Here is a 24,318-nt window from a genome sequence, read left to right as displayed (position 1 = left end):
CTCTATCTGTGAGACGCATCCTTCTCTATAGCTAATATTCTAGTGCTACTTCTTTTGCAGCACCAAAAATGTATATATAACACCAAGTCACAGGACGAGATATGAGGTCAGCATAAGATACAGATCATAAAGACCTTGCTGATAAAACAGTTTGCGCCACCAAAACCAAGATGGTTGTGAGAGCGACCTCTGGTTTTCCTTACTGCTGCACTCCCATCAGCGCCATGACAGTTTACAAATGCCATGGCAATGTCAGGAAGTTACCCTATGTGGTCTAAAAAGGCGAGGCATGAATAATCTGCCCCTTATTTAGCATATCATCAAGAAATAACCATAAAAATGGGCAACCACCAGCTCTGTCTATGGACTAGCCATTCTTTTATTCCTCTACTTTCTTAATAAACTTGCTTTCACTTTACTCTGTGGACTTCCCCTGAATTCTTTCTTGTATGAGACTTGAGAACTCTCTCTTGGGGTCTGGATCAGAACCCCTTTCCTGTAACGGCACTATTAAAGTTGACTATATAAATTGCTAACTATATGTGCAGCCATTGTGCAACCTACAGAATAGATTCTGTTGATGTTCTAAAGTCTGATTAGCCAATCATTATTAAATTGAGTTTACAGTTTTCATTATGTATTATTAACTGCTAACCTTGTTTCCATAGGTTTTCGAAAACTTGAAATACCACTACTGACTGTGTTTGTTGGAAACCCTAATTTGTTGGAAGTTACAGCTGAAGTCACTTTTGATGATACTGACAGTTATCTAATAAATATTTCTGCAGCTAGCAAAGCTTTACGTCAGGTAGGATTTTCTTCAATTACAAAACATCTCCTACTAATGAAAATATTTTCTAAAACAACTACTATTAACATTTAATGAGCATCATTTTAAACATCTCTATTTATAAGTACACACATGAGAGTATAGGGTTACAAGGATAAATACACTGAAGAAAACATTTAATAATTTTATAAAAATAGATTTATGTCCTACATAATATTTTTAGTAACCACTTATATATTTATCAGACTTAACAAACAAACAAAAATTTGAGATGCCACTGATGGTAACTGCACATTTCAGATATATATTTTTTTACCACAAAAATATTAAGGCTGTGTTCAGTGGCTCACGCCTATAATCCGAGCACTTTGGGAGACCGAGGCAGGCAGATCACAAGGTCAGGAGATTGAGACCATTTGGCTAACGTGGTGAAACCCCGTTTCTACTGAAAATACAAAAATTTAGCCAGGGATGGTGACACACACCTGTAGTCCCAGCTACTCGGGAGGCTGAGGGAGAAGAATTGCTTGAACCCAGAAGGTGGAGGTTTGCAGTGAGCCAAGATCACGGCACTACACTCCAGCCTGGGCGACAGATCAAGACTCCATCTCAAATAATAATAATAATAATTAGGTTGAGATATATGAAATTACCCTTTTGCAGACAAAAACATAGTAAACCTTGGCAATTTTATATGTTCAATTTATAATTTTTGCAAATAGCCCATTAAAAATTAAAGAAAAAGGTAATAAGAAACAGTAGCAATTGAGATCATTTATTGTTTTGTTGTTGTTTAACTTGAACTACTTTTTATTGCTTTATATGTGTATACAGTTAATTAGATTTCTTCCTTCAACTGTTTAAAAATAGGGAACACAGGCAGGGTGCAGTGGCTCACACCTGTAATCCCAACACTTTGGGAGGCCAAGGCGGGCAGACCACCTGAGGTTAGGAGTTCAAGACCTGCCTGACTACCATAGAGAAACCCCATTTCTACTGAAAATACAAAAAATTAGCCAGGCACAGTGGCACATACCTGTAATCCCAGTTTGGGAGGCTGAGGTAGGAGAATGGCTTGAACCTGGAAGGCAGAGGTTGTGGTGAGCCAAGATCATGCCACTGCACTCCAGCCTGGGCAACAAGACCAAAACTCCATCTCAAAAATAAAAATAGGGAACACTTTAAATAATAAGAAATTCATTAGTTGAAATAAAGGCTTATTATTTACACCATGGTCTTAATATGTACTTAGTATGATTTAGTTATTGAAATTGTGATAAAGATTAATTACTAAATAAAAACTAAATGGTGAAAAATAAAACACATGTAGCTTACTAAACTCCTGTTATCTAGGAGGAAGAAATCTCTCAATTCCTCAGGAAAAACAAACAGTTTTCAAATAATACATTTACAAGTCAAGATTTTTTTTAACAGTGGACACTTACCAGGGTATGTACACATTGTTAGCATTACTTTATTCAGTAAATGAGAACCACAAAAATATCACTGGAGAGGACTAGATACAGACACGGAATCAATTGCTCTTTGACATTTTTCCTTTTTTTTCCTATTATATATTAACAGTTTATAATTGCATAAATGTGTGAGGTAGAAAGTGATGAAAGATGAAAGGTGAGTTTTGGTGAGGATGTGGAGAAAAGGGAACCGTTGTACACTATTGCTGGGAATGTAAATTAGCAGAGCTAAGGAAAACGGTGTGGATGATCCTCAAAAAACTAAAAATAGAGTTACCGTATGATCTAGCAATCTCACATCTAGGTATTTACCCAAAACATTTCAAATCTGGTTGTCAAAAAGATGTCTGCATGCCAGTGTTTGTGGAAGCCCTATTCACAATAGCCAAGTTATGGGGTCAACCTAAAGGTTTATTAACAGATGAATGGATAAAGAAAATGAGGTATAGGAATATATACACAGTGGAATACTACTTAGCCTTTTGAAAGAAGTCAAGTCTGTCATTTGCAACAATATGATGGAATTGGAACATTATGCTAAGTGAAATAAGCCAGGCACAGAAAGGTAAATATTGCACATCCTTACTTGTATGTGAAATGTAAAAAACTGAACTCATAGAAGCAAAAAACAAAATGGTGGTTACAGAGGTGGAGGTAAGAGAGCTAGTCAAAGGGTACAACAGTGGTCTCCAACCTTTTTGGCACCAGGAACCAGTTTTCATGGAGGACAGTTTTTCCATGAACTGGGATGGAGGGGCATGGTTTCAGGGTCAAACTGTTCCACCTCAGATCATCAGGCATTAGATTCTCATAAGGAACATGCAACCTGGATCCCTCGCATGTGCAGTTCACAATAGGGGTCGAGCTCCTGTGAGAATTTAATGCTGCTGCTGATCTGACAGGAGGCGGAGCTCAGGCAGTAAAACTCACTTGTCTGCCCCTCACCTCCTGCTATAAGACCCAGTTCCTAACAGGCCACAGACTGGTACTGGTCCTCAGCCCAGGGGGTTGGGGACACCTGGGGTACAAGATCTCAGACAGGAAGAATATGGGGATTTCTTAGTCTTATTGCACAGCATGGTGAATATAGTTAATAATAGAGTATTATTAATAATTATTATAAATTATATATTATATTTTATTTATTATATATAATTAGATTTTTATATATAACATAAATTATAAATATTAATAATAATAGAGTATTGTACATTTCAGAATTGCTAAGAGTAAATTCTAAATGTTCTCACCACAAAATGATGAAGTGTTCGAGGTGATGGCTGTATTAACTAGATTGATTTAATTATTCCACATTATATTCATAATTATAGCAAATTTAGCATATAAGCTATGAAAGAGAAGGAAAAAATTATACTTAATCCTATCTTTTTTTGTTTTGTTTTGGTTATTTTTGAGACAGGGTCTCTCTCGGATACCCAGGCTGAAGTGCAGTGGTGTGATCACAGCTCACTGCAGCCTTGACCTCCTGGGCTCAAGCAATCCTCCCACCTCAGTCTCCCTAGTAGCTGGGACTACAGGCCCACCACACCTGGCTAATTTTTGTGTTTTTATAGGAGATGGGGTTTTACCATGTTGCCCAGGCTAGTCCAAAGTCCTGGGCTCAAGCGATTCACCCACCTAGGCCTCCCAAAGTGCTGGGATTACAAGCATGAGTCACTGTACCTAGCCATATCTTTCAAGGATGACTAAGCACTTTTAACACTTTGGGTATTTAAAAAGGCAGTGAAAAGGTTCTGAACAGAGGATAAAATATGAGCCTTAGCAAAGACTACCTGCATTGGCTCTCACTTCTGGTATTTTGTGACCTTGGAAAAGTTACTTTAGTGTGGCTAAGATTCCTCATCTATAAAATGGAGGTGACAGTAATTATACCTACTTCATGTGGTTATTTTGAGAATTAAATGTGATAATGTTACCAGGAGGGGTGTGGGGTCCTCAGTTCTTGTCTTCTTGGAGGAAAAAATTCATCCAAGAGACGTGCGGCAAGGGTTAAATAGCAACAGAGTTTATTTAAAGTGGCAATACCCTCAGAGCAGGCTGCTCGAGAGAATGAGACGCCCCAACTAGCGCTGGTGAAACCTTCTTCATGAGAATCTTACAAGATTATTCGTGAAGGGGCACGAGGGGGTGTTACTCGCAAGCATGTTTTGAGTGGTGCATGCGCTGCGATTGCACATGCTAGTACAAATATCAAATGTCTTGTTAGCATTTAAATTCTCCACCCAGGATGTGCTTTTTAGTATTATAATGAGCAAAAGGCTACTCTAGGGTGAGATTTTGGAGGAATGGACATGCTTGTCATCAGATAGAATCCCTACCAGGTTTATCTCCAGCTAGGGCCTAATAAGCCTGATAAGCCTGATAAGCCCAATCATGAGGTCAGAAGTTGCCACCGTAGACGTTTTTTTTTTTTTTATTCGCTGTCAGTTGGCAGTGCTGGCAATCAGTGGGCAGCATCTCCAAGGATTCCTTTGCCAGGGGCTCTTTTTCCTGCTCACTTTTGCCTACTCTAACAGTAATACAAATAGCCTATCTAAAACAATGCCTGGCACCCAGAGAATGCTCAATAACTGTTAACTTATAATATTTTCTTATTTTTTTCCTAAAATTGGGACACATAGTATAAATACTTTTAGACATGTGCTCATTCCATTTAACTGTATGTTTTAATCCTTTCTTTTTTTTTGAGACGGAGTCTTGCTCTGTCACCAGGCTGGAGTGCAGTGGCGCAATCTCAGCTCACTGCAACCTCCGCCTCCTGGGTTCAAGCAATTCTTCCACCTCAGCCTCCCAAGTAGCTGGGACCACAGGCACGTGCCACCATGCCTGGCTAATTTTTTTGTATTTTTAGTAGAGGCAGGGTTTCACCATGTTGGCCAGGATGGTCTCAATCTCCTGACCTTGTGATCCTCCCACCTCGGCCTCCCAAAGTGCTGGGATTACAGGCGTGAGCCACCGCGCCTGGCTTTAATCCTTTCAAGTCAATACTTTTCTTACATGTTCTAAAATTTTGTTATCATGAAAACTTTAAAATATAGACAAAAGTAGAACTTCCATACATCATCCTTTGCCCAGATTAAACAATAGTCGAGATTGTGCTCCTTTTGTTTCATCATCCCTATTTAATGTGTTTTGTTTGTATTCTGAGGTATTTTAAAATGAATATCAGGCATGTGATTTCATGCTTACATACTTCAATATACATCTCTAAAAAATGTACATTATCTCCCACATAATGACAATGGCCATTATGAACCCTAAAAATTTTTAAATACTTTTTAATATTGTATAAAATGTAGTTCATAATCAAATTTCTCTATTTATTTATTTATTTATTTGAGACGGAGTCTCCCTCTGTCGCCAGGCTGAAAGAAGCATAATCTCGGCTCACTGCAACCTCTGACTCCCTGGTTCAAATGATTCTCCTGCCTCATGTGCCACCACATTCGAAATTTTTTTATTTTTAGTAGAGATGGGGTTTCACCATGTTAACCAGGATGGTCTCAATCTCCTGACCTTGTGATCCACCCACCTCGACCTCCCAAAGTGCTAGGATTACAGGCATGAGCCACCGCGCCCAGCCAAATTTCCCTAATTTTCTAAAAAAAAAAAAATGATATTCAGTTTGTTTGAACTGAGATAAAAACAAGATTCACACAATATGTGGTTGTTTAGCTCTTAAGTTTTTTATTTGAGGGCAGCTACTACTCCATTTTCTTCCCCTGCCATTTAATTGTGGAAATTGGGTCAGTTGTACTATAGAATCTCCAACATTCCAGATTTTCCTGTTAGCTTTCCTGTATCTTACTTAACTTGTGCCATTAGACCTCTGTATTTCCTTTAATAGTGGAACTCTGCTTAGATTCATGGTCAATGTGTTTGACAAAAGTAATAAAAATACATCATTCTTAGGGTGACAGAGTATGGGGACAGGACAAAATGACCACTACCAGAAACTACTCTATAGCTATGATTGTTAGTATTTCTACAATTTTAAAGTATAAAAATACTTCAAAATTGTAATTAGAATTTTTTGAATTGTATTGTTGTTTAATACGGTTTAAGGATCGAGCACATTTACTGTGCATATATTTCTACCAAAAATCTATCTTTATGAAATACAGTGATTATTAAGTGAATTTTACTTTCAAAATGTACACCAATCAGGCTAAGTATGGTGGCTCATACCTGTGTTCTCAACACTTTGGGAGGCCAAAGCAGGTGGATCACTTGAGGCCAGGAGTTTGAGATCAACCTAGGTAACAAAATCCTGTCTCTACAAATTTTTTTTTTAGTTTTTAAGTTATTTGCATAGCATGGTGAATATATTTAATGTTAGAGTATTGTACATTTCAAAATTGCTAAGAGTAAATTTCCAAATTTCAAAAGCTAGGTGCAGTGGCACACATCTGTAGTCCAAGCTACTCAGGAAGCTGAGGTGAGAGAATTGCTTGAGCCGAGGAATTCAAGGCTGCAGTGAGTTATAACAGTGCCACTGTACTCCAGCCTGAGTGACAGAGTGACATCTTATCTCTTTAAAAAGAAAAAAAGTAAATAATCAAAGTTATTTTATTTATATCATCAAACCAAATATTCAGGTGCTCATCAGTGAATGGGGAAGCGTCAAAGATATGAGTTAGATGTAATAATGGTATTTATTTAACAGGTCTTTTAAAAATATTTTAAAATAAATTTTGTTGTGTATGTTTAAGGAATACAATGTGATGTTCTAAGACACATATATGTAGTAAAATCATTACCATTGCGGAATAAATATCTCATATAGGCACCCATTTTGCTCCAACGTGGTAAAAGCAGCTATAATATGCTGATTCAGTGAAAATACTAAAGTACTGAATATACTACACTATGAATACACTATTATTAACTTTAGTCCTCATGTTCTTTTTTTTTTTTTTGAGATGGCTCACTCTGTTACCCAATCTGGAGTGCAGTGGCATTTTCTCAGCTTACTGCAACCTTCACCTCCTGGGTTCAAGCAATTCTCCTACCTCAGCCTCCCAAGCAGCCTGTACTACAGGCATTTGCCACCACGTCCGGCTGATTTTTGTACTTTTAGTACAGATGAGGTTTCACCATATTGGCCAGACTTGTCTTGAACTCCTGATCTCAGGTGATCTGCCTGCCTCGGCCTCCCAAAGTGCTGAAATAACAGGCATGAGCCACTGCACCCGACCAGTCCTCATGTTCTTGATCCTAGCTTATTTCCAAATGTTTCCCAAAACCAATTAGATTGGAATATATTTCTTCCTGGGAAAGAATATGTTTTCTATTATGATTTATTCTCAAACAGAGCTTTCTGATCAAATATTTTTCTACTTCTGTCATGTCTTTTTCTATTTCTTTTCTTTTTCTATATTTTTTAGTTTTCTATATTCTTCACTATATTAGTTTGCTGTGGCTGCCACAACAAAATACTGCTGACTTGGTGGCTTGGTGACTCAAACAACAAAAATTTATTTTTTCTTTCTTTTCTTTTTTTTTTTTTTTATTGAGGACACTAATCTGCCAGTTTTCTCTTCTTTTCTTTTCTTTTTTCAGGAAATTTATTTTCTCACAGTTCTGGTGGCTACAAGTTCAAGATCAAGCTATCGGCAGGGTTGGTTTTCTCTGCAGCCCCTCTACTTGGCTTGTACGTGGCCATCTTCCTGTGTCCTCATATGGCCGCCCCTCAGTTTTTGTGTTGTCTACGTCCTAATATCCTCTTCTTATATGATGACTCCAGTAACATTGGATTGGGGCCAACCCGAATGTCCTCATATTACCTTACTTACCTCCTTAAAGGCCCTATCTCCAAATATAGTCACATTCTGACATACTGGAGGTTGGGGTTTCAACATGTGATTTTTGGTTGGACACAATTCAGTCCATAACAGTTACTTTAAATAACCTTCATTTATTTGGTTATTTCCAGGGTTCAACTTCACTGGCATTTATTATGTGGCCAGCCTCTACTGAGTGCTTTGTTACGACAATGGTGCCAATATTGAAAAGCAGCTGTGGTTATCTCAGATCTATGCATCACATTCCTAGCAAACTTATCCCAGTTGAAGACTGGATTAGCGGAGTTCATAAAGACAATCAGGGTTTTAACCTCATCAAAACTTTGCCGGTAAAAAAGAAAAAAAAATCTAAGTATATTGTTTTAAGAGAAGCAATGCTATGTGACTTTTGTGTGATTGCCTACTTATTCAGTTTTAGCATTTCTTTTGTGAGTGGTTCAAAACACTTCACAGTTATTTTTCAATCCTTATGTCATTTTGAGGATGTGATGATGATTTCTAAAATGTAAAAACTTTCTGAAATAATTACTTTTCCTGGTAACTTAGTGTCACCATTATTGTCATTTTGCACTTTATATGTTGGTATGATCTTTGGCTTTTGTGATATATTCAACTATTTTCCCTTGCATTGACCTGTCCTAAGCTGATACAATCAACCCTTGAACAACAGGTTTGAATTGCATAGGTCCACTTACATGTGGACTTTTTTCAAGAAATACGTTGGACATTTTTTGGAATTTTGTGACAATTGAAAAAATTCACAGACAAACCATAGCTTAGAAATACAGAAAAAATCCAAGCATGGATGGTTGAAAAAAAAAAGAAAAGAAATTTTAAAAAAATAATAATAAATATAGAAAAAAATCGGCCAGGCACAGTGGCTCATGCCTGTAATCCCAGCACTTTGGGAAGCCAAGATGGATGGGTCATTTGAGGTCAGGAGTTTGAGACTGACCAACATGCAGAAACCCCATCTCTACAAAAAATACAAAAATTAGCCCAGCAAGGTGCTGGGCACCTGTAATCCCAAGTATTTGGGAGGCTGAGGCAAGAGAATCATTTGAGCCCAGGAGGCAGAGGTTGCAGTGAGCCTAGATAGTGCCACTACACTCTAGTCTGGGTGACAGAGCATGACTCTGTCTCAAAAATAAATAAATAAGTAAATAAATTTTTAAAATATCAAAAAACTTAATAAAAAGTTGGATATGTCAGGAATCCATAAAATATAGAGAGATAATAGTCTATTTTATCATTTACTATCATAAACTATATACAAATCTATTACAAAAAGCTAAAATTTATCAAAACTTACACACACAAACACAGATCCTACATGGAGCCAAAGAAATGTAAGCAAATGTAAAGATACAGTATTAAATCATAACTGTATAAAATCAGCTGTAGTACACACTATACTGCTGTAATAATTTTGTAGCCACCTCTTGTTGCTATTTAGGTGAACTCAAATGTTGCCAGTATTCCTTTAAAATGCCCTGAGAGGCTATTCATCTCCATGTGAGCAGTTCATCTAGGTAGTAAATTGCAAATCACAGTAAAAAGTGACTTATCCTGGCTCTAATATGCTTTTCATCATGCAATACTATAAACCTTAAATAACACCATGGGTCCCATATGAAGTATTATAATGAGCAAAAGGCTATGGCACCCAGTGATACTGGAAGTGCTCCCAAGAAGCAGAGAAAAGTCATGACATTACAAAAAAAAAAAAAGGGTGAATTTCTTGAAGTACACTGTATGTTGAGGTCTTCAGCTGCAGTTTCCCTCAATTTCAGCCAGACAATTCACCTTGTAAACAAATGATGTAAAGTTACAGTATCCATATACAGGACAGTACTGTAAATGCATTTTTATTTTCTTTTCTCTAGCTCACTTTATTGTAAGAATACAGTATATAATGCATATTACATACAAAATATATATTAATCAACTTTATATTACCAGTAAGGCTCCCAGTCAACAGTAGGCTGTTAATGGTTAAGTTTCGGGGGAGTCAAAAGTTGTATGTGAATTTTTGACTGTGCAGGAGGTCTGCATCCCTAACCCCTGTGTTGTTCAAGAATCAACTATATATCTACCCGTTTCGATGTAATAATTTTAATTTTTGTCTTGTCAGAGTTTGTGACTCTTTTTAAATATAAAATGTTACTCTTTGTCAACTAACTTATTACTTATAATTTTCCTTGTGACAAAAAGTAAATAACCAAACTAGAAGAATTATTTACTAATTGTGATACATCACTAAGACTCTTTGATAAAGTGTTTAAACTTTATTGCATTGACTTTATGGCAGTTTTTTCACTTATTGCCAAGATCCAAGATACATTATCATGGGTTAAAATTGTCAAAATTCTGGAAAATGAGGGGTAGAAGAGCTGGGGAAGAGAAATCTACGTTAATACTTGTAGTTAAAAATGGAATTTTTGCATTGATTGGTTTTCTAGAAAATCAAGATCTATAAATTAAATATTTCATAATAATGAATTATACATTTTTTTTTTTGTTTAATTGCTTGCAGATAAACTACAGGCCTCCGTCTAATATGGGAATTGCTGTTCCACTCACAGATAATTTTTATCATGCAGATCCTAGCAAACCCATACCAAGAAATCTATTTCACAAGTCAAAGGTAAATAACATTTTTTACAAATAAACTAATACTCATTTGAATTCAGGAAATCATTCAGTAAAATTTTATATGGACCTAGTTGTGAGTCTTAAATGAGAAGGTGCTACTGTTATTATCATGATTACTACTCTGTTCTTCCTCCTACCTCAGCCCCTCCTCTTACAGCTACTCCTGGATACAGTTTTGGAGCCAAGAAGTCTCAATAGACTTTTTCCCCTGACTCTCCCTCGTTCCCATTTGTATTTCATTGATGGGGTGACAGCATTTTTTCTCAAATGAAAGGAGCCCCCAGTTCTTCAGCCCTGTGAACAGATGGTGTCCAGGAGGGAAGAAGACGGCTTGCTCCAATGCAAGCACATTTAAACTCCTGCAAAAATTCTGCCTAGAAAATTACCAACCCCCAGCAGCACCCTGCCTCTCTAGAGGTGGAATGAGGGACGGAGGGAGAACAGGGAGGAGCCATTAGGTTCAGAGGAAAAGCGCAGCATGGGGCAGCTTCTCAAGGAAACCACATGGATGCCTGGAATCTCTTTCCCGAAAAATGCAACCACCTGCCTATACACATGCACAGACAGACAGTCATACTCATTCATACACATGTGCACACACACAAAGACATAAAATTAGTGTTTCCTTAGCTTAAAACTCTCCACTGTCTTCCCATCTCATTCAAAGTGAAAACCAAATTCTTGCAGTGGTTTACAAAGTCCTCCATGATTTGGCCTCGGCATTCATCTGACCTGACTTTTCCAGCTTGATCTACTTTAGCCACGCTAGCCTCTTTGCTGTTTCTCCAATATGCTGGCTCCTTTCCACTCCATGGCCTTCACAGTTGCCTCTGTGTCAGTGCTCTTCTGCCTGATACCACATGGCTGATTCTGCAGGTGCTTTTTCTAAAGTCAGTATCATAGTAAACCCTTCTCTGACTCTGTTTAGAATCCTAACCCCCATCTCCACTGTCTCCCTCCTCCCCTGCCTTGTTTTTCTCCATACCGCTTACTACGGTTTTACATATTTTACTCACTTATTTATCGTCTTTCTGACCCCATAAGAAGGTAAGTTCAGAAGGTAGAGGTTTTTATCTATTTCTTCTCTACTGTATCCCCAGTGCCCAGAACAGTGACAGACTTAGGGAATGCTTTAAAATTGTGAAACATACTAATACACATTTACACACACACACACAAACACACACACACACTTAGGAAGTGAACAGACTTCTTGTGATATCTTGGGTTTCAGGTTAAGAAGCTCTGCTCCAGGCAATGATTAACTATGATTCTGAGTTCTTCTCCACGTCCAGTTTCTCCCAAAGACAAACCTTGTTGTATTACTAGAACCATCTCCTCTACTGAAATACGACTTTACTATGTTTACATGGAAATCCTTAGTTTCCTGGGTTTTTCCCCCAGGATTTTCTTGGGAGTTAAATAGGGAATGTATGTATACCTAAGTCAATAAGAGGGTTTTTTTTTGATGCATCTTTTATGCATCCAACAAATGTTAATTTCAGCATTTCCAGTGTTATCAGGCACTATCCAGACGTTTTCTGAAAATACACCAATGCGCAATATAAGCATGGTGGCTTCCTGGACTCTAATAGGTAAGAATTTGTATATCTTAAGCAAAAAGACATACAAACGAAATGGCGTCACCTAGTGCAGGGCTTCTGAACAGTATGGCCCTGCATAACCTGAACCAGAATTATTCAGAAATATTTTTGTTTGTTTGTTTTGTCTTGAGATGGAGTCTCCCTCTGCCACCCAGGCTGGAGTGCAATGGCGCCATCTTGGCTCAACTGCAACCTCTGTCTCCTGGGTTCAAGTGATTCTCTTGCCTCGGCCTCCCTAGTAGCTGGGATTACAGGTGTGTGCCACCACTCCCAGCTAATTTTTGCCTTTTTAGTAGAGACAGGGTTTTGCTGTGTTGGCCAGACTGGTCTCAAACCCCTGACCTCATGTGATCCATTCACCTTGGCTTCCCAAAGTGCTAGGATTATAGGCGTGAGCCACTATGCTCACCCCAAAAATATTCTTACAATGCATCTTTCTGAATCTCATCTCATACCTACTGAATCAGAAACTATGAGGTACTTTCCTGAAATCTGCATTTTAAAGACTTTAAGATAGGCCAATAGTAAATTAGACACAAAACAGAGTATGAGTGAGCCAGGAAAGACATCCCAGAGGAAATGCTCCTGAGTCAAGGCAGAAAGATGGGTAGGGGTTAACCAAGCAAAGGAGGAGAAAGTGGTAACAGAGAGGACCGGAAGGGAGTCAAACAGCATTCCAGGCTGAGGCAACACCAGGCACAAAGGGTGGTGATGGGAAAGGGCTCAGTGTCTCTGACCAACCTAAAGACCATTCAACCTGGAACATAATGAGCCAGAGAGAGAGTTTGGAGACAGCAGGCCCTAATGCTGCAGGATCTCCTAGACCGTGGAAATGATTTCGAATTTTATCCTAAGTCAAATCAAGAGCCATCTAAGGGTTTTAAGCAAGAAAGTAACATGATTATGTTTGTATTTTTAAAAATATCATTAAACCAAAATGACAAACATCTATACTCTCTCCTGGGCAAACTTCATGAAACATTCATAAACATATTTTGGTGTCTTTTTTTTAGGAGAGACAGGGTCCTGCTCTGTCACCCAGGCTGGAGTGCAGTGGAGCGATCACAGCTCACTGCAGCTGTGCCTCCCGGGCTCAAGCAATCCTCCTGCCACAGCATCTCAAGTCACTGGAACTAGACACATGCCACCATGCCTGGCTAATGTTGACATTTTTGTAGAGATGGGTATCTCATTATGCTGCCTACACTGGTCTCGAACTCCTGATCTCCAACAATCCTACCGCCTTGGTTTCCCAAAGTGCTGGGATTACATGTGTGAGACATCACGCCCAACCCATAAACATATTTTCCAATGGGATGTAGCAGTGAAGGTAAAAGATAAATAGATGATAGGAAGAGTACTGTTAAGAGGTCAGAAAATTTGAGAAAGTTCTAAAGTCAGCAAGCAAATTGAATGAGATGCACAGATAGGTATGAGGAGCTCATAACTGGTAGCAAAATTTAAAATAAAAGTAACCCCCTCACACACAACTGATGCCAAAAGAGGGAATTTGAGATTTCAACTCCTAAGTAAAAGGATACTAAAAGACAAGGAGGTTCTCTGCAGCATTGGTCATGGAAAGTGCAGCTGAGCTGGTCATGCCTTCTGCAACTCCTACACAGGCTACAGTAGCCAGAGTGGGGATCTGGGCTGCAGAGGCAGATGGTGCCCAGGACAGCTTCTGACTGACACTTGCAGGAGACAAGAACCTCCGTCTCAGACACTAAGATGCTGACATGGTCCTCCTTGGAGCCCAGTTCCCACAGTTGCTGGATAGATTCTAGGGTAATGAGAACAAGGAAGCACAGAGCAATTTATAAAAATGACGTTTTCTGCACAAATGAAACCTGCCAAACCTCTTATTCTACAAAATTACTCCCTAAAAAAAACAGGACAAGAGGGAATTAGGAAGATAGGATTGGGCAGACCACTCACGACTTATACCTCTGCCTCTGATCACTTCAAAATATTCACATTCTAGGGAGTATGTACATATGAACCAATGATGTGATTTCATTGTTAAAACTAAAATAATTTCCATACTTGCCAATCTTGTTTGATGGCATTCCAAAAAAAAAAAAAAACAGCATTGTAACAGATAGACTACAGAAAGATGAGCAGAGAACTGTAAAATACCCAGCATTTGAAGAAAACTTACACAATAAAAAAGAAGCATAAATCTCAACAACTAAAAAATTCTGATGCCTCGGAAAACAAAGTTAATATCATAACTGGAAAAAAAACTTCAGAATGAGTATAATAATTATTTTCAGAAAGAATCAAGAAAATATTGCAACCATGAAAAAATTGGAGATATCACAGAAAAAGTTAGAAATTAAAAATATAATCAATGAAACAGAGAAGTCAACAGGTTGAATAACTGAGTGGACCCAACTTAACACCAAAGTATTGAGTTTTATTGGTAATGAAGCTCTCTGTGCCAAATATCAGAGCTTCAAAATATGTAAAGTCAAAACTGATAAAAACACAAGGAGAAACTGACAATCACATTAAAAAATGAGATACTTTAACACTGCTCTCTCAGAAATGGTCAGATCAAGCATTCGAAAGTCTAAGTAAGGATATAGAGCATTTATATATTACAGTTAATACTCAGATGGGCGTATATGTGCACATATGTGCCTGTAATCCCAGCACTTTTGGAGGCTGAGGCAGGAGGATCACTTAAGGCCTGGAGTTCAAGACCAGCCTGGGCAATATAGTAAGACTCCTGTCTACAAAAAAAAAAAAAAAAAATTTAAATTAGCCAGACATGGTGGCTCACACTTATGGTCCCAGCTACTTGGGAAGAAGGATGAGGTGGGAGTATTCCTTAGCCTGGCAGGTTGAGGCTATGCTGAGTCACGATCACACTGCTGCACTCCAGTCTGGGCAACAGAGTGGGACCCTGTCTCCAAAACAACAACAACAACAATAGCAACAACAACAATAACAAAAAGCAATGTGGTACTGGCATAAAGATACACATGTAGACCTATGGATCATATAGATTTATGGATCAATGGAATAGCATTGAAAGTCCAGAAATCAAGCAATACATCCATGGTCAATTAAGTTTCAGCAGATGTGCCAAGACCATTCAAGGAGGGGAAATAGGCTTTTCAACAAATAGTTCTGACACAACTGTATATCCACATGAAATAGAATAAATTTGAACCCCTACCTCACACCATTTACACAAATAAACTCAAAATGGATCAAACACCTAAGGGTAAATGCTTGAACTATAAAACTCCTATAAGAAAATATAGGTGAACAGCATCACCTTGGATTAGACATGGTTTGTTAAATATGACACCAAAAGCACAAGCAAATAAACAGATAAATTGGACCTGATCAAAATTAAAATCGTTTGTTCAGGACAACCCACAGAACAGGAGAAATGTTTAAAAATCATATAATCGATCCAAGATGGCTGATCACTAGCAGCTCGGGCTCGTAGTTCCCAGTGAAAGCGCAGAGAACGAGAGGACGCCACACTTTCAGACGAATATTTGTTGCTCTCGGACCAGGAGATTCCCAGCAGAGGAACCCCACGTGTCGCCAGGGCGACTCTTGTGGCCGGCGTGGCGGTTTTGCTGGTGCCTTAGCGCGCCAGTGTTTGGTGCAGAGTCCGGAGATTCCCGGGCAGAAAAGCACCATCAATCTTAACACCGCTGTTTTGGCCGGCGCAGTGGATTGCTCAGATTTTGGCGCTAGGAATCAACAAGTTGGACGTCTGCTCAAAGACCTAGTTAGAAAGTCGGTAATTACAAAGACAACAGACGGATAAATATATAATGAAGGGAAGAAATCAGCGTAAAAAGGCAGAGAATACTCAAAATCAGAATGCCTCTCCCTCTACAGGGGATCGCAATTCCTCATCAGTAACGGAACAAGGCTTAATAGATTACGAGTGTGTTCCAATAACAGAAGCAGGTTTCAAAATGTGGGTGATAAGAAACTTCTGTGAATTAAAAGAACTTGTTCTAACCCAATGCAAAGAAACTAAGAATCTTGAAAAAAGGTTTGACGAAATGTTAACGAGAATGGACAATTTAGAGAGGAATATAAGTGAATTGATGGAGCTGAAAAACACAACATGAGAACTTCGCGAAGCATGCACAAGTTTAAACAGTTGAATTGATCAAGTAGAAGAAAGGATATCAGAAGTCGAGAACCAGCTCAGTGAAATGAAACGAGAAGACAAGATTGGAGAAAAAAGGATTAAAAGGAATGAGCAAAGCCTCCAGGAAATATGGGACTATGTGAAAAGACCTAATTTACGTTTGATAGGTGTACCTGAATGTGATGAAGAGAGTGAATCCAAGTTGGAAAATACTCTTGAGGATATCATTCAGGAAAACTTTCCCAATCTGGCAAGGCAGGGTAATACTCAACTCCAGGTAATACAGAGAACACCACAAAGATATTCTTCAAGAAGACCAACCCCAAGGCACATAATTGCCAGATTTATTAGGGTTGAAATGAAGGAGAAAATACTAAGGGCAGCCAGAGAGAAAGGTCAGGTTACCCATAAAGGGGAACCTATCAGACTTACAGCAGATCTCTCAGCAGAAACCTTACAAGCCAGAAAAGAGTGGGGACCAATATTTAACATCCTTAAAGAAAAGAACTTTCAACCCAGAATTTCCTATCCAGCCAAACTAAGCTTTATAATTGAAGGAAAAATTAAATCCTTTGCAAACAAACAAGTACTTAGAGAGTTCACCACCACCAGGCCTGCTTTACAAGAGCTTCTAAAAGAAGCACTATACATATAAAGGAACAACCAATATCAGCCTTTCCAAAAATATATCAAAAAGAAAAGAACATTAACACAACGAAAAATTTACACTAACTAATGGGCAAAACAGCCAGCTAGCACCAAATGCCAGTATTAAAGTTATATATATTCTAATCGGATAAAAAGCCAAAACCCATTGCTATGCTGCATCCAGACCCATCTCACATGCAACGATACACAAAGACTCAAAACAAAGAGAAGGAGGAAGATTTATCAACCAATCAGAGAGTAAAAATAAACAAATAAATAAAAAGCAGGAGATGCAATTCTCGCCTCTGATAAAGTAGACTTTAAAGCAACAAAGATCAAAAGAGGCAAAGAAGGACATTACATAATGGCGAAAGGATCAATGTAACAAGAAGAGCTAACGATTTTATAGATCAACGAGACAGAAAATTAACAAGGACATCCAGGACTTGAACTCAGACCCGGAACAAGTAAACTCAATAAACATTTATAGAACTCTCCACTTCAAATACATAAAACATACATTACCATCTCACACCTATTCCATAAGTGACTACATAATTGGAAGTAAATCACTCCTCAGTAATCGCATAGCATTTCATAGGTTTAAATGAAATATTGGTTAGCTGCTCGTTTGTTATTTTCTTCCCTTATTCCTTCCTGTTTACAACAAGTATAATTATTGGTATAAAAGAGGTTTTCAATACCCATTACTAAAATGCGTTCTAGCCTGGGCAAGAAAGCAATACTCCCATTCTCTCTCTCTCTTTCTCTTCTTTTTTCCTCCTCTTCTTTATTCTTTTTCTTTCTTTCTTTCTAAAAAATAAAAATAAAAATCATATAATCATATATCTAGTAAGGGTCTAGTATCCAGACTATATAAATTATTCTTACAACTCAACAACAAAAAGACAAACTGCCCAATTAGAAATAGGTGAAGTTGACTAGGTATGGTGGCTCATGCCTTTAATCCCAGCATTCTGGGAGACCAAGGCCGGTGGATTGCTTTGAGCTCAGGAGTTTGAGACCAGCCTGGGCAATGTGGCAAAATCCCATCTTCACTAAAAAACACAAAAGTTAGCTGGGCATTGGTGGCGCGTGTCTGTAGTCCCAGCTACTCAGGAGGCTGAGGCTGGAGAATCACTTGAGCTCAGAAAGTTGAGGTTGCATTGAGCCAAGATTGCACCAGTGCAGTCCAGACTGGGTGACAGAGCAAGACTCCATCTCACCAAAAAAAAAAAAAGAAAAAAAATAGAGAAAAGAAAAGGAAAAGGAAATAGATGGTGAAGTTCTTGAATAGTTGAATAGACATTTCTCCAAAGAAAATGATATGGTTTGGATCTGTGTCTCCACCCAAATCTCATGTCAAACTGTAATCCCCAATGTTGGGGGGGGGCCTGGTGTATCATGGGGGCAGTTTCTCATGAATGGTTTAGCACCATTTCACTAGTGCTGTTCTCATGATAGAGTCCCCATGAGATCTGGTTGTTTAAAAGTGTGTAGCAACTACCTCTTCTCTCTCTTCCTCCTGCTCCTCCTCCCTGTCTTCCTGCCTCACTACCTTTTGCTTTCTGCCATGAGTGTAAGTTCCCTGAGGCCTCCCCAGAAGCTGATGCTGCCATACTTCCTGTACAGCCTGTGGAACTGTGAGCCAATTAAACCTCTTTTCTTTATAAATTACCTAGTCTCAGGTATTTATAACAGTATGCGAATAGACTAACACAGAAGATATATAAACAGCCAACAAGCCCATGAAAAGATACTCAACATCTTAGTCATTAGAGATATACAAATCAAAATCGCTTGAGATATCCCTTCACAGTCATTAGGATAGCTATAATAATTGCTTTGCTAATGAAAATAATTGTTGGTGAGAATGTGGAGAAACTGGAACTCTCATGCATTGCTGGCAGGAATGCAAAATGGTGCAGCTGTTATGGATATCAGTTTGGTGCTTCTTCAAAAAGTTAAACTTAGAATTACTGTATGACCCAGCCCTTTCACTCCTAGATATATCCAAAAGAATTGAAAACATATGTTCAAACAAAAACTTCATAGCAGCATTATGCATAACAGCCAGAAAGCGGAAAGAATCAGATGTGCATTAACTGATGAATGGATAACAAAATATGCTATATCCATTCAATGGTATGAAAGGAAAATATCTTGGGTCCCCAAAATCACTAAGGAAAACTCAACCTGGGAACTGCTTAGGGCAAGCCTGCCTCCCTTTCTATTCAAAGTCACTCCTTTGCTCACTGAGATAGATGCCTATCTGATTTGCCTCCTTTGGAAAGGCTACTCAGAAACTCAAAAGAATGTAACCATTTGTGTGTCACCAATCTGTGATCTGGAAGCTCCCTCCCCACTTCGAGTCTTCCTGTTTTTGCTTCAAGTTGTCCTGCCCTTCCAGATATTGATCGACGTCTCATGTCTCCCTTAATGTATAAAACCAAGCTGTGCCCTGACCACCTTGGGCACATGTCATCGGGACTTCCTGAGGCTGTGTCACAGACACATCCTCAACCTTGGGAATATAAACTTTCTGAATTAACTGAGACCTGTCTCAGATTTTCTAGATTCACACTTTGGTAACCACTAAGGGATTCTGATTGGAGATGCCCCTGACCTTTGACAAATCTCCTATCAGTGCTGGGTACCAACATGAGCTAACTTTATGGCTCAAACCAATAGGACAATTTGCTGAGGTCTGAGAGCACGCCCTCCAGAGAATCCCTGATCTCCCAAAATTTGGTCAAGATCTAAAGTTTATTTTGCTGTACAACTCCTCTTTTTTTTTGGAGTTTTACTTGCTTCCAACAGGAAGGCAAGTTTTTCCTGCTTCCATGACAATGGAGGGCAGGTAAGTCCTTTATGGAGTTTGAGCTTGCTTCCAACAGGGAAGATGAAGCTTTTTTCCTGCTTCTAGGATGGTAGAGAGTAGTCTACAGCCTGAGACCCATCATTAGGGAAGAAACTGGTTTGGGATTCTGTCTTGCAGTTTCCTTTTAAATGACTAAAGTTGGCATTTAACAACAGCTGGTATTAATTTCTGGTTACATTTAGAGTTCTCTGATACTTGCTACAGAAATTGTATAATTTCTGTGTAAATCATGTAATTTCAGCTTTATACAGAAATCGTATAATTTGTGTGATCATTGTTAGTTTAACAGCATTTTGTCCTAGCTGAAATATGGTAATAAGATTTTAAACAAATTTTTTTAAAGGAGCTCAATGGTTAAAAGTCAGCTTAATTGAAAGGCTAACATCCAAGATGTGTGTGTTTATGTGTACATGTGTGCATGTTTGTATTTGAAAGGCCTTCATGTGTTGGGTTTTTTTGTTAGTTTGTTTTTCTCTTCTAAGACCTTATCCTTTTTTTGAGCAAAAGTGTTCTTTTTCTTTTTCTTCTCAGTTGACTGATTCCGTTTTCACCTGATTTTTTTTTTTTAACTAAAATAGTTATTGCAACAGAGGCTACTCTTGGGTTTTTAAGAAAAGAGTGTAGTTTAATTTGGCTCAAAGAAAAATAAAAGTGTTTCCCTTTAGCACCACCAGACTTTCTCTCTATACTTTATGATGTAAATTTTACTACTGGGTTTTCACCTGCGTTGTTTCCGTTACTGTATAAATTTAAGGCTATTTAGCTGACAACTATCTAGGGTTGTGAAACAGGTTAACAAGAATCTGAAAGTCTAAGTTAGGGAAAAAGGTGGGGGAGGGATTTTATAAACCTATAAAATATACTTCTATCAGCATGCCTAATACGTTTTTATATGTATTGTATTTATGTGTTGTGTACAGAATGTTTCAGTACTAAAAATATATAAAAGAGCTCTAATGAATTGGCTTACAAAAATAAAAGGCTTTAAATGAGATACTAACGCTTTAAAAGCATTTAAATGAGATACTAAAAAAGAAAAGACTAGTCAAATGCTTTTCAAGTTTACGTAACTTAAGTAAAATCTATAATAAATAAGCTAGCTTTAAAATTATTGGTAAGGTAATATTAGAAATGTCTTAAGAATTGCCCAGCATACATTTTTGTTTGCATTTATAAATCAAGCAGTTTCATATTTATCCCTGCCAAGTACTATAAGTTGTTAAAATTTGGCATAGGGGTTACCAAACTATAAACCCAGCCCAAAATAGAATGATCTTTGCTTGTGTAGTTTTTAATAAATAAGACGTTGATACAGATTTAATGAAAATAGATGCATCTTAAATTTAGTAAAATTACCATAACTTTTAATCCTGTGGCTTTAGGCAGTCTGATCCACAGTCAATAAGGAGGTTTGTTGTGGGAAAGGACTGTTATCATCTTTGTTTCAAAGCTAAACTACAAACTAAGTTCCTCCCAAAGTTAGTTCATCCTATGCCCAGAAATGAACAAGGACAGCTCAGAGGTTAAGAACAGTATGGAGTCAGTTAGGCCAAATCTTTTCTCACTGTCTCAGTTATAACTTTGCAATGGCAGTTTCATAACTTTAAATCATGACTATCACAGTTTTCATAAATAATCTAGGTAAATAATTAAAACAATTAGATAAATGTAATGGGATAAATACTTATAGACAAACTGGTCATAATTTAGAATATAAAGTTATATTAAATAATAGAAATTTCATTATTTGGGTGTTTTCCAATAAATATATATTATAGGAAAACATTCTTGCTAAAAAAAAAAAAAATATGATCCTTTAAAAAAACAGTGAACAAGTTTTGTCTAATTCAAAGCTGTCACTGGATTTACCATTCTGGGGTCTGGAGGATGGTGGCCCCCTTCTCACAGCTGCACTTGGCAGTGCCCCAGTAGGGACTCTGTGTAGGGGCTCTGACCCCACATTTCCCTTCCTCACTGCCCTAGCAGAGGTTCTTCATGAGGGCCCCATCTCTGCAGAAAACCTTTGCCTGGGCATCCAAGCATATCCATACACCTTCCGAAATCTAGGCAGAGGTTCCCAAACCTCTGCACCCACAGGCTCAGCACCACATGGAAGCTTCCAAGGTTTGGGGCTTCCACCCTCTGAAGCTACAGCCTGAGCTGTACATTGGCCCCTTTCAGTCATGGCTGGAGCAGCTAGAACACAGGGCACCAAGTCTCTAGGATGCACACAACACGGGAACCCTGGGCGTGGCCCACAAAACCACTTTTTCCTCCTGGGCCTCTGGGCCTGTGATGAGAGAGTCTGCTGTGAAGGTCTCTGACTTGGTCTGGAGACATTTTCCCCATGGTCTTGAGGCTTTACAGTAGGCTCCTTGCTGCTTGCAAATTTCTGCAACTGGCTTGACTTTCTTCCCAGAAAAAGGGTTTTTCTTTTCTATCACATAGTCAGATAGACTCTACCAAAAAAAAAAAAAAATTGTTTTAATCAGCCAACTGGTGGTGTGTGCCTGTAGTCCAACTATAATGCTAGGGAGGATGAGATGGGAGGATTGCTTGAGTCCAGGAGTTCAAGACTGCAGTGAGCTATGATTGAACCCTTGCACTCCAGCCTGGGCAACAGAGCAAGATACTATCTCTAAAAATAATAATAATAATAATAATTTTAAATAAACCAATGTCTGGCAAGAGAGATCAAGTGTAAGTGAATGACAAATGGGCAGATATAGAGGAGATTTCAAATATCAATATATGCTATAAAGAAAGACAAGTATGAAATAGTAGGTTTGGAGAGTATGCAGCCCCACGTTATCAAGGCCACTCCTTTTAGGTCTCCGTGCAGATGCCTGCAATGGCAGGGGCCAAGAGCAGTTAGTTTGGTAGTCCTGGGATGCAGAATTCAGAATGACACAGGCTTTCTAGGTACCTCGCAGCTGCACGAGGTGAACCGACGAGTGGCTGAGTAATACTTGGGTTCAAATTACCAAGCAAGGGGACAATTAAAATTCAGAAATACTGTACTTCTATTCTTACTTTATTATTAATGAATTGTATTCTCCTTTCAACTTCTCAGGAATTTTACTTACTCAGGGAACAAATATTTATTAAACATTTATAACTTTGCGGAAATCCTGCAACACAGAAAAACAAGTCAACATCTGTTACTTCTATTTGCAGAAAACTGGTAAATTCAAACAGTGTGCTAATGTTTCCACTCGGAAGGAGTGTAATTGCACAGAGGATCAGAAGTTTTCACATGCTGTTGCTTTCTCAGATTGCAAGGAAAAAGTAAGATCATTTTTAATTACCTGAAGACAGTATAGTTTTCATATTAACAAGATTTTGAAATATGCCTTTGGGTTAAACATGAAAACTAAGACATAGAAATAATGTCTCATTATGATACAGAGCTAAATATGACACCGAGCTAGAAAGATCTGGATTTAAATGTACCCTGCAAGTTAATGAACCTCATCTGTAAAATAAAACAGTAATACCTGCACTACTTTGTCTATTCCACAGCATTCATATAAAGACATAAACACACCCACACATACCGCTATGTATACAAAAGCAACTTGTAATCTGTAAAACACTATAACAGGTTATGGTGAATATTGGTTCATTTAAAACAACTGAGTATCTAGTATCAGGTTCTTGGAATATAGAAAGTAAACTCATTGTAATCAAGCTCAGCCTGCTAATAGTGACAAATGAACAACAGTGTAATATGTTGGTTAAGAGAAGGCTTCTGTGTCAAATAATATTTCATTCTGTTAGTATCAAAGCATTCAAAGGTTATGTCTAATTACTGTTGGTGTTTGCATTAGAAGAGTCAAATATGCAGTTGGGGCCGGGGGCAGTGGTTCACGCCTGTAATCCCAGCACTTTGGGAGGCCAAGGTGGGTGGATCAACTGAGGTCAGGAGTTCAAAACCAGCCTGGCCAATATGGTGAAACCCTGTCTCTACTGAAAATACAAAAATTAGCCAGGCATGGTGACGTGTGCCTGTAGTCCCAGCTACTCAGGAGGCTGAGTCAGAAGAATTGCTTGAACCTGGGAGGTGGAGGTTGCAGTGAGCTGAGATCGCACCACTGCACTCCAGCCTGGGTGATACAGCGAGACTCCGTCTCAAAAAAAAGAAAAAAAGGAATATGCAGTTGGTATAATTTTCAAACAGATCAATGTCAATGTCCTTGTAAGACTGTATATAGAGAAACCATTATTACCTAGACTGTACATATATTAAACTATAGATAATATATGTAGAGACTATATATAAAATATGTATTTTTTATATATCTAATATGT

The 24,318-nt window shown here is 38.3% G+C and overlaps 1 protein-coding gene across 3 annotated transcripts in view; it reads left to right on the top strand.

Moving 5' to 3' along the window:
• Nucleotides 1-24,318, top strand: part of CATSPERB (cation channel sperm associated auxiliary subunit beta) — a 191,023-nt gene that overhangs the window by 153,614 nt on the left and 13,091 nt on the right. For 2 of the 3 annotated variants that reach the window (XM_064375157.1, XM_064375158.1), the window contains exons 21-24: nt 669-808; nt 8,222-8,419; nt 10,627-10,737; nt 23,185-23,295. In XM_064375157.1, coding sequence (XP_064231227.1) covers nt 669-808; nt 8,222-8,419; nt 10,627-10,737; nt 23,185-23,295 — 560 coding nt within the window. Of the gene's footprint in view, nt 1-668; nt 809-8,221; nt 8,420-10,626; nt 10,738-10,887; nt 11,470-23,184; nt 23,296-24,318 lie in introns of those variants that run through there. The other variant, XM_064375159.1, reaches the window with a different exon arrangement.

This window comes from Aotus nancymaae, unplaced genomic scaffold (genome assembly GCF_030222135.1).
Source record: "Aotus nancymaae isolate 86718 unplaced genomic scaffold, 86718_ANA_hifiasm-v0.15.2.pri h1tg000011l, whole genome shotgun sequence".
NCBI lineage: Eukaryota > Metazoa > Chordata > Mammalia > Primates > Aotidae > Aotus > Aotus nancymaae.
Note: the sequence above shows the minus strand (reverse complement) of the source record. Positions and strands in the feature narration are given on the sequence as shown.